Source organism: Notothenia coriiceps, unplaced genomic scaffold (genome assembly GCF_000735185.1).
Source record: "Notothenia coriiceps isolate Sejong01 unplaced genomic scaffold, NC01 NC01_scaffold00019351, whole genome shotgun sequence".
Classification (NCBI taxonomy): Eukaryota; Metazoa; Chordata; class Actinopteri; order Perciformes; family Nototheniidae; genus Notothenia; species Notothenia coriiceps.
The window spans coordinates 553,017-564,136 of record NW_011352052.1 but is presented as its reverse complement, the minus strand read 5'-3'; the positions used below and the strand labels follow the sequence as shown (position 1 = coordinate 564,136).

General features: G+C 38.6%; 1 protein-coding gene across 1 annotated transcript in view; it reads left to right on the top strand.

Annotated features, from left to right (window-relative positions):
• Nucleotides 1-11,120, top strand: part of LOC104951913 (plexin-A1-like) — a 122,407-nt gene that overhangs the window by 89,366 nt on the left and 21,921 nt on the right. The window contains exons 9-12 of the mRNA XM_010778649.1: nucleotides 3,167-3,264; nucleotides 4,734-4,892; nucleotides 5,755-5,821; nucleotides 9,619-9,765. Of these exons, the coding sequence (XP_010776951.1) occupies nucleotides 3,167-3,264; nucleotides 4,734-4,892; nucleotides 5,755-5,821; nucleotides 9,619-9,765 (471 nt within the window). The remainder of the gene's footprint in view (nucleotides 1-3,166; nucleotides 3,265-4,733; nucleotides 4,893-5,754; nucleotides 5,822-9,618; nucleotides 9,766-11,120) is intronic.

The following is an 11,120-nucleotide window of genomic DNA, read 5'->3' as shown; positions in this document are numbered from 1 at the left end:
CGTGATTTTCAAAAGATCGGAATCGGGAGAAAAAAATCGGGGATCGGGATTTTTTTTTTTTAAAGATTTTTTTATTTCAATTTTGTATTCAATGTTACAAAACAAAAATGACCATGTTCAAGTCTTAAAGTCATCCTGAGGCCTTAGTTTTGGTTTCAAATTACACAACATCATGTATGTGTTGCTTCTTTGGGGCTTGTTTTCATAGACCTGGTTGCTTATTTCTCTCAAATCTGGCAACAGAGTGGGCGCAGTGTCTAATTGTAGCAGTAAGCTAACGAGTACTGATAAGCTTTATTTTGTTTTGATCCAATGCTGCACAACTGAACTGATCCAATGCTGCTGTGAAAGAAAGAAGCTATATCCATGTTGGATAGAATATCCAATTTAAATAAAAAAATAACCTTAAGGGACAACTTGAATGCTTTTTTTTTCTCTTAATGATACTGTGGGTTATCAACAATTTCTAATTGTAAGTATAATTACAAGTCGAATACTGTATGATGGGGAGGGTGTTAACACTAGACGATATTTAGGTTCACTTAATTGTACCTTGGCTAAGGGAATTAAATACTCCAAGATGGTATTAATTGGACGTATGCTTTGCAAGTTAACAAGTGATGTCATACTTTACAATTAGATTGTTGATAACCTACCTAAGTTGCTGTAATGGGTGTCTGTAAGTAGCGGGTGTCTCCTACGTAAGAAGTGACTTTTAGTTCAACTAAGAGCTGAAATTAGAAGCGCGGTGGTGACTGGCAACTGGAGAGACTAAATCGACTTTACAGAAGGACAACGTCCCTAACGAGACGTGAAACTATGTCTGTAAGAAGTATCCCTACAGGGCTAGGTGGAAAAAAACGAGAGGCTAAGGCTAGTAAACTAAAACTGTTAATCGGCTATGGTTAAAAAGGTCTAGGCTAAGANAAAAAATCGGGGATCGGGATTTTTTTATTTCAATTTTGTATTCAATGTTACAAAACTAAGGCCTCAGGATGACTTTAAGACTTGAACATGGTCATTTTTGTTTTGTAACATTGAATACAAAATTGAAATAAAAAAATCCCGATCCCCGATTTTTTTCTCCTGATTCCGATCTTTTGAAAATCACGTGATCGGATCGGGACATTTCTAATTCTTCATGTTACCCTGAAGATGAATTGCCTAATATGTCCTGTATAAGATAAGACATTTAGTCACTACTTCACAGTCTTTGAATCAGGTTTGGAGGCTGAACTTGTCTACTTTCTGTCTTATTTTGATATAAAGTCATATTTCGATTTTCAGTTTTCCGAGACAAATGTACTTTATCGGTCAGCAGTTCTTATTTTCTTGCAGTTTGTTCACGTTATCAACAAATTATCCATTCCTGTGGCTGTATCCACTATTTCACAGCTAACTGATACATATAATTAACTAAAACACATGCAGATAAATCAATTAAACACACATCTATGCCTTTACCTAATGTTCAGATATGAATCCTCCCCCCAGTCCTGATTCCTTAAAACCCTAAATTAGTTGTAATCTCAAAAACGTATTTTCGATTTCTCCGTAATTACCTGTGAGCCCAAGAAAACTAAACGTATTTTCTCGTGGTAATTTAACTTGAGAAATGTCCCTCTTTGTGAATCAACAAAAACTAAACTAAATAATTAACCTGTGATCCTGAGTTAACGGCATACTAAAAATCAGTTTCTCTGCTTCTGTAGAATTCAACTCTACTTCAGTATCAGTATCAACAAAATGGAATCTGTCTACGTTTCTCCTCAGCTGAAGATGAGGCCTTGGATCAAAGGCGATGTGTAGACACATGAAAAAGGATCAAATACTTTTAACTTAACAAGCCGCGATACTGGGCTCAAAGAAAAGTATTTTATTATTCAATATGAAGAGGGAGATTTATATTATTGATGGCATGCAGTGAGAAAACGGTACGATCAAGGGAAGCAAATAGTGTCTTTGAGGGGAAATACAGGAGAACGTGTGTGGAAGCTTTATGTTAAATCAAACAGGAACAGGTGGAGATGGATGGAGAAAGAAAGAAGTGGAAAAGTGTGTTTTTGCCGGTGGGCAGAGGATGAAGTCATGAGGGGAAATGATCCGAACCAAACCTCTAGAGAAAAGTCAAAAGTTTCTGAGACAGACCGAGAAGTCAACAGATGAAAAAGCAAGTGAGATAAAGAGAGGAAAGCCATGTGGAAAATTCTGCTGTGTGTGTGTGTGTGTGTGTGTGTGTGTGTGTGTGTGTGTGTGTGTGTGTGTGTGTGTGTGTGTGTGTGTGTGTGTTAGAGAGACACACAAAGACAAAGAGCAGGAGAAATTAAAATGGGAGGAAGAGCAATGATGTGAAACAGTCAACAATAAGTGCCAGGGAGAGAATTAGAGCGGAGAGGAAGAAGGAGCGACAGGGAGGCGTCTTCAGGGGTTTAGGGTGTTGTTGATGGGTAGTGACAGGTGCCAGCCAGTGGAACAAGCAGGGAGCAACTCTGTCTCACACACATACACATACACACACAGACACACACACACACACACACACACACACACACTGCTCTTCCTCTTCATCTCTTCCTCCCTCAAACCCGTCTGATTAAACGTTGGCATTTTTTTCTGTTCAAGGAACTTAATTTAAAAATAAAATGGCAGTGGTAATATTCTGAGAAAGAAACTCAAATAGTTCCCAAGATTAAAGTTGTACAATTCCGGAAATAAACTTGGATTTAAATTAAAGTCGTAAACTTATTAGAACAAAACGTCAAAGATGAACAATAAAACTATTTTTCCCCTGATATTATACTCGTACATTTGCAAGAAACAAACTTGGATTAAAGTCAGATATTTAAGACAAAATAACATTTTAAGAGGGTTGTTGTGTATGTATCTACATTGGCCCACATATGATGTCTTGAGTGAGTAAAGTTGTGTCTATTCAGGGTTTTTCACAAATAAAGTGTAGCTACATCAGCATCCCTTTCTAATTTGCATATTGGCTTTTTAAACTATTTATTTATAAACTTAAACTCAGATTTAGAGTGAGTTCTTTGAAAAAATCCTGGGAATTTTAAAAGGCAGAGAAAACACACATTCATATTATAATAATAACATGTTTTTACATTTGTATTTGTTTTTCTTTGAACTCTTCCCTCTCTGTGTGTTTCTTCAGGTCCAGGCCAATGTTGAGAAGGCTCTGACGCTGTTTGGCCAGCTGCTGACCAAGAAGCACTTCCTGTTGACGTTCATACGAACCCTGGAGGCACAGAGGTGTCTGTCTTTAAACATGTCTTTATTTTAATAATAGAGGGTTTTGGGCTACTTCATAAACAGTGTCTTCTAGTTTTGAAAAATAACTTCAAAGCAAGCTTAAAATTAGCAATCACTCAATACATTTTTTCATTTACCCACATGATATTTCCAGCTATGGGAATAGGATCATGTAAATGTAGCATACTGCATGAAATAGTAGGTAATTGGATTCAGACCCAAAAAAAGTTCTCCTGGGAAAAGAGGATAATTTGACTTTGGAAAGTAAAATCACCTGCTTCATTTCAAGGAAAGTGACATGAGAGGCCGTGCTGCCCCTTTGATTAGGACAGGAAAGGCAAATGGATAAACAGAGTAGAAACATTTTAGCAGCTCCACAATTACCCTCAAGCACTTAGCCAAATAGTTTGTGCTAGAACAATGTGAGACACCATTTGATTAAGATTAAATGTGCATTATTATTAATAACAGCTGTTGCACATGTCATTTGAGGAAAAGCTTCAGATGTGGCTCAGAAAAAGGATTGCATTTTTTTTTATTAAAGGTGTCCGATCATGCAAAATGCACTTTTTTATGTCTTTTATACATAAAGATGTGTCCCCGGTGTGTCGGGGAAGCCTCTCTCTTTTCCTCCGTACCCACATCTCTAAAACGGGGGTACAACGGAGCTGATCCAGATTTGAGACCAATATGACGTAATATCTGAAATGGCTGACACCCATATCCCTATCAGAAACGTCGCTATCAAAAACAATGCACGACGTGTTTTGGACGTAATATTGTCTGTTTACATTACCAAGCATCGCTAACACTCAGAGTTAACCTGTACTGGAGAGAGTATGTGTAAAAAAGCAGGAAATAACTCACCTTGTGGTAAACCCACAAGAAAAAAAGCATTTGACCTCCATTCTGTTTCAGAAATAATCCTTGATGTGGTTTGGAACATGATATGGCGTTTAATCAAGGCAGCATTTAGCTGTATCTGCCGTTAGAACTCTCTCTCTTCCCTCTGCAGCTCACAGCTTGCCTTGCCATGCTCCAAAGGGGGCGGGGCCAGCAGTTACAGACCCAGAATCAGCCCTTCTCTAACAGTCCACACGGCAGCGCGCATTGAAGCTTGCCGGTGGGTGTGTCTGGCGTGCGACCAACAACCAATCACATTAATCTCCTGCCCTGGACATACAAGCACGCGGTTTGATTGGCTAGAGCTTGTACTGGCATATGATTTGATTGGCTGGCATTTCTGTCAACACTTGAAGCACGCGACGCTGCCGTGTGGACGGGCCGTAACAGGGCTGAATAGAGGGATATGAGAGATGTCTAAAATGCATGATCTGTTCGGTATTTTGAGCAAAATTCATCATAGAGATAATTTTTATTTATTTGTATATATCTGAGACCCATAACATATGCCTAAAAATTGCATGATAGGAGATCTTTAATAAAATAGCTTTTCAATTCATTTCCAGATCATTTTCCATGAGGGACCGCGGCAATGTGGCGTCCCTGATCATGACGGCGCTGCAGGGGGAGATGGAGTACGCCACTGGGGTGCTGAAGCAGCTGCTGTCCGACCTTATCGACAGGAACCTGGAGAGCAAGAACCATCCCAAGCTGCTGCTCAGGAGGTGAGCACCATGATGAAAACAAATATAGAAAACGCTGTTAAACTCCACACAGAATGTAGCGAAATCGACTTGTCATTTACTTCATATATTGTAGTGTTCTATCTTGGAGGTCTGTTGACTTGAAATAGGTTCAGTGAACACACTGCAGAGGCTTTACTAAACTCATTAAATGTAGTTTCCAAGGAAAGAGGATTAGCATTACCGCTAACCTCCCACCATGCATTGCTAGAGGGAGAAAACTCTATTACTCTGACACTGTTCTTTTAGTGGAAGAAAACACACATTGTTAATATTATGAAACAGTTCTCACAGAAACAATGAAAGTTGTGTACAGAAGTCACATCCCTATTGGCCACCTACTGTCTCAAAAATAGTTTGGAACAAATGGCATTCGAACAATCACTGCAAAAAGACTTCAAGTTAGTCTCAGTGAAGGAAAGCAAAAAGCTTTGTAATACAACACCCACACAGAAATGTTGTAACTTGTAATGAGATGTAGATCTCTCCAAAAAGCGTTCTACGAACTAGAATGGGAGTTGGAGTGAACATACCTCCACCAAGGCTACTTCCCTAAATGAAAAAGAATGCTTGCGTTGTGTGTATATATATTGTATGCCCTGATTCAAATCCACTCCAAAATGTAACTGGTCGTTCCTTGGCCCATTCATACCCCTTTCACCAAATATTGTGACATTTTTCATAATCCTGGTGACAGACAAAAAAAAACTAGAGACCAAGCAAAAACATAACCTCAAAGGCAGAGGTTATTATGTCCACAGAACTATCATTGTTTATATTTAAAATCATGCAACAAGGTTGATTCATGAGAGCTTTTCTTTTTATAACGTCCCATTTCTTTCAGAACGGAGTCAGTGGCTGAGAAGATGCTGACCAACTGGTTTACCTTCCTCTTGTATAAGTTCCTCAAGGTAAGCCCAACAACCGTTTTGAAACTTCTATCCCTATGCAATCTGTTGACTGTATTTTTAAAACACAGATTTGTATTTTCATGTTGTTATACTGCCTGCGTGTGAGAGGCTTTTATTAAAAGCTGCTGGCTTATATTATTTTCCCCATACATTTATCTTAGTGCTTTTTGTAATATTTTATCTTCAGATTTCTTGCCTATCTACTGAATTATGCCAACAGTAGATCATTAAAGCTTCTTCCTTTCTACTGTTTTAATGTTTTTTTGGGAGCATGGATCCTCTCTACTGTCATGGTTTCACTTTTGTATCCGACACGTCTCCTCCATGTCGTTCCTTTATCTTACATCTTCTCCTCCTCTGATCTCTCTTTAATCTGTGCTGTCATTATTCCTCTGTCAGTCCCCTCTCTGCCTAAAGGTCATTTGCCTCGCCATGGGGTGCCATGCCTGTCCTCACATGCCCCCTCCTCTCATCATCCTCAACATCCATGTCCCCACTTTTTTATCCTCACTTTTAAAGGGCCCGGAAAAAGTGCATCTATTCATAAAATAGTCTCTGCTATGTGATTAAATAAACCCCACCAGGGATAATTACAAACAATGCTTAAAATGACAAAGACAGAAATGTATTTTCTTAATAAAAAAAAATAGAAAGAAAAAACATTTTTTTAAAGGGTTATTTGAGCAATATATAGTTGCCTTTTTTTCTCCAGCTAAAAACATATACAGATGTATATCAACTCCCCAAGAAAAAAAGCACCACAATTAAACCAATCAAATCAATAATCCAAATGATGCAGTTCATACAGACATAATTATGGAAAACCAAAAGGAAAAGTCTCCATAACAAAAATATGCTAATATTTATTCTGTGCTACAATGCACAAAACATGTCACTTAAATCCCAATAACTTTTGTATTTCATTAACTAGAGAAAAATGTATCCACAGTGCATTGCTGCTGACCGCTGGCTGTTAGCGGTGCAGAATCTGATCTCTCCTCAGCTACAGCATCATTATCCCTCTGTAATGTAAATGTCAGCATACAATCAGGGAGCCGTAATGAAGCCACTATATGGAGGAAAAGGGAATTTCAGAGACAGGCATGTAGCAGCCGAGCACAGGAGACGAAAGGCGAACCGAAAGCATAACAGCTTATCGTGATGTATGCTCCCTCTGCCTCGTTAGCAGCTGCCAGCTAATTGGCCCGGATGCTAACGAGGTTCTCGTTAAGCGGCGGAATGAGGAAGTAAGGAGGGAGAGGGGAGTGGTTGGTGGGAGAGGCGGGAAGGAGGAGAGCATGGGGTTAGAGGTGGTGGGGAGAGAGGGAAATAATAAAGAGGGGCATGACAATTAGGAGGGAGGAAGAGGAGAGGGAAGGAGGTGAGGAAGAAGGAGGTAGGAGATAAAGGGGAAACATTGTAATGGACAGGAGGAGAAGAAAGTCAGGAGGAAGCATATTGAGGTAATGATAGGGGGAAGTAAAAACAGAAATCTGCTTTCCTAGTTGACTTTGAACCTATACTTAATTTGGACATGTTGTTCTGCTTTCCTTGTTCATTTGTATTCAAACCTGTATTCAAGTGATTTGCCTCCGTCAAGAATAACTGTTTCTGGCTAAAGGACATTTTTCGAAACCAAAATGCTTTTTAAAATCACTGTTTCTCACTAAAACACATTGTGTGTGTCCTTGACATCTTACAAATGTAATAATTATACTTTCATCCTTGTCGAAAATGTGGAATGCTGGTGTTGTTAAGGTGATCAACAACTCTGGATAGGTTTCAAATGGTCGTATTTTAACATCACAATCCATATTGTGTTTAAAGATTAGCCGTTATGTGAGTATTTTCAAGCTCCATTTATTTCATCATCAGTGCATAAAATACCGGCTCATAGCTCATTAATCCCAATAGATGAGCATCGTATACATAGATGTTTAAGAGCTTTATAGTAGCTGCATAAAGAACATATGGTAACAGAAAGAAAAAAAGGAGAAGGTGTGTGTTTGAAAGAATAAGCGAGTTGTGGAGTGTGCTTGAAGGTGAGACTGATGGATTAGCACCCTCCCCTGTTCTCACCTGGACCAAATGCATCACACACACACACACCACACACACACACACACACACACACACACACACACACACACACACACACACACAGGCTGAAGTGTCTCCTCTGCACGGTGGATCATTAAGCTCTCGTCAGGCTGAGTATTGGCCGTGATCTGTCCTCTCACCCCCCTTAAACTGCCGCTGCTTCAGTCCCAGTGTTTTCCTCGGGCCCAGCTGATGACTAATGACACTATTGATTGGCAAGTGTCTTTGATGGAGGGAGAGCGGGAGCATATATAAAACCTCTCTGTAGCTCTGACACGCAGACGAGGGGGGGAAGTGGATATATTTATGTAACGCTGCTTACAACTCAGAGACAGGAAGTGATCATTTAGGCTCATTCACCCGATGCTCACACCAAAATTCCGTTGCCGTCCACAATATATTTTTTTATGATTTTCTATGTGCATCTTACAGGCTGGATTTCCAAATCTATTTAATTCTCCTTTACACTATACTTATGTTGATTGTGCAATGTCATATTAACATGCTGCCTTGACAAACCAGTTTCCCAAATAGGAATCAATTAATTCAATAAATTAGATTAGATTTATGCCATTAGAAGTCTGATCGTATAAGCAAGTTGTGATTTGGTTGACCTGTTGCTTAACGACATGATAACCTGATAGCATCATGCTAATCCTGCTGGGTAATGTGAAATATAGAAAAAGATTGAGATGGATGATAATTAATGGGGGGGTATGCTGAAGGATTTTTTTTAATCAAAGCAGATTGTATTTATATAGCCCAATATCGCAAAACACCTTTACAAATCTACTAACATGAATGACAACAAATACTATAATATTAAATACTCAGGTTTCGACTGAAGAGTAGTCTTACTCTGTAAATAAACTGTAGCCTAAAAAACGATTGTTTTTTCAAATGACTTTAACAGATTGTCACATTTTCCAGGATTCAAAATGTTACAGCAGATCAAGTAAAGTGTGATGTTATTAAATCAGCCAGTAATACTTTAAGTGGGCATGTTATTGTATTTGTTTGTTTACATGAATAAGCAAAAACTCAATTATAGTCTCTCATTTGTTTTTGCGTTGACAGTTACTTTATTATTTCTCTTACCGCTTGCAAAATGTCTTCCTAGACATGCTCAACACACATCGAAACAGCCCATAATGAGTCCTTATTTAATCACATTCTATGCAAATCAGATGAACTGCGACTGAATGAAAGAAATGTGAAAACCCTGTGCCCCTGACACTAATTTGCGACAGCCTTAGAAATCACCCAGAGCTGCCAGAAAAGCAGATGTCAATGCTTTCAGTTTGTTATTAAGTCGAAAGATGCACCATTTTTGTATGCCCTCTTAAAGGTCATGCAATGATTCATCGGAAAGGAGGGAAGAAGAAAATGTAGTTTATTATGATTAATTTTTAACATTAGATTTCATTAAGCTGAACTTTTAATCCTAAGCGTCCTACAATAAGTGAGTGGTTTTTTATTTTATTTAAAACGATTTTTTATTCATTATTTCATTAATAAGCTCTTATATATTTTATGAGGTTTTTACCTAAAGACACAGATTTTCTCCGATTTTACCTTTTTCTCAGATTTTCTTGACATTTCCTTTTTTTCTGGTCTGTTAGAATCTGTAAAAAGAAAAATCACTACTTTGGATAAACTAATAGCAACTTTTCTCTTTCTGTCTGCCCCCCCACCAGGAGTGTGCCGGGGAGCCTCTGTTCATGCTTTACTGTGCCATCAAGCAGCAGATGGAGAAGGGCCCCATCGACGCCATCACAGGAGAGGCCCGCTACTCCCTCAGCGAGGATAAGCTCATCAGACAACAGCTCGACTACAAAACACTGGTCAGTGAACTCACCGTGTGCCTCAGGGCTAAGCTATGGTGAAACAAGTCCTCAGAGCCTCAACTCGGGTATACATTTTATTGTCTTATACTAATAATACTCCAATTCAGTTAAAGGTTCTGATTGTAATAGGTTAAAAAAAACGTTTTATCAACAACATATACTTTAAGCATAAAAAATACTCAGTATGCAGGATGGCTTTTTTCCTGATTTAAATTGTTATTGAATATTATTTTTCAGTTTTTATCAACAACAAATACATGTTTGGTATAATTATATTTGTTATAGTTTATCATAGTTTAGCCAATTTGTTGGTACTTTTTAATAAAGTGGGTACATTAGTAGTACAGCACTGCATTGACAGCAAATGTACTCAAGTACTGTACTTAAAAATAAGTAAAAATACAACTTTGAGCTACGTGTACTCAACTTAGTATAAGTAATAGTAGTAACGATGGGTTATTAAATAATTTCCTCCCAAAAAATAGAAGTTTGTATCATACAACAATAAAACTCATAGAACAAGCGAAGTACTTACAGTAAGTAAATGTACTTTCTTACTTTCGAGCACAGGGTCTGAATGACTTGATGAGTTATTATGCTTTAGTTACAACTGATGATGACAGCTCGAGCCCTAACTCATCAGCAGCTCAAACATGGCGGCCAATGTTGAACGGGTTGAAGGGTAAACATGGCGCTTTAGCATCATTTGTGTTGGGAGGGAGAACGTGAACTCCTGCCCATGCAGCTTTTATCACGTTCTCCCTTCAAACAAAGCACTCCAGGATGGGATTGGAAACATAGACGTAACTACTTGTAATCAGGGTCTGCTACGGTTGTTTTGGTTTGCACCCAAGTGTGAAGGCCGAGTTACAATAGCAACAAAACTGAAGGGACTAGGAACATTTCCAAGTTTTCAAACAGCTGCTGCAAACAAACCAGGTGTGAAAAGGCTGTCATATACATTCGAATGCACCTTAGTTGGCCGTGTTCTGGCTGTATATACTATGTAGAATCTCAGCATTAAAATGACCTTAAACAACCAGACCTACGTTATATACACTGAACAAAAATATAAATGCAACACTTTTGTTTTTGCTCCCATTTTTCATGAGATGAACTCAAAGATCTAAAACATTTTCTATATACACAAAATAACCATTTCTCTCAAATATTGTTCAAATCTTTGATAGTGAGCACTTCTCCTTTGCCGAGATAATCCATCCCACCTCACAGATGTGGCATATCAAGATGCTGATTAGACAGCATGATTATTGCACAGGTGTGCCTTAGGCTGGCCACAATAAAAGGCCACTCTGAAACGTGCAGTTTTGCTTTATTGGGGGGGTCTGGGG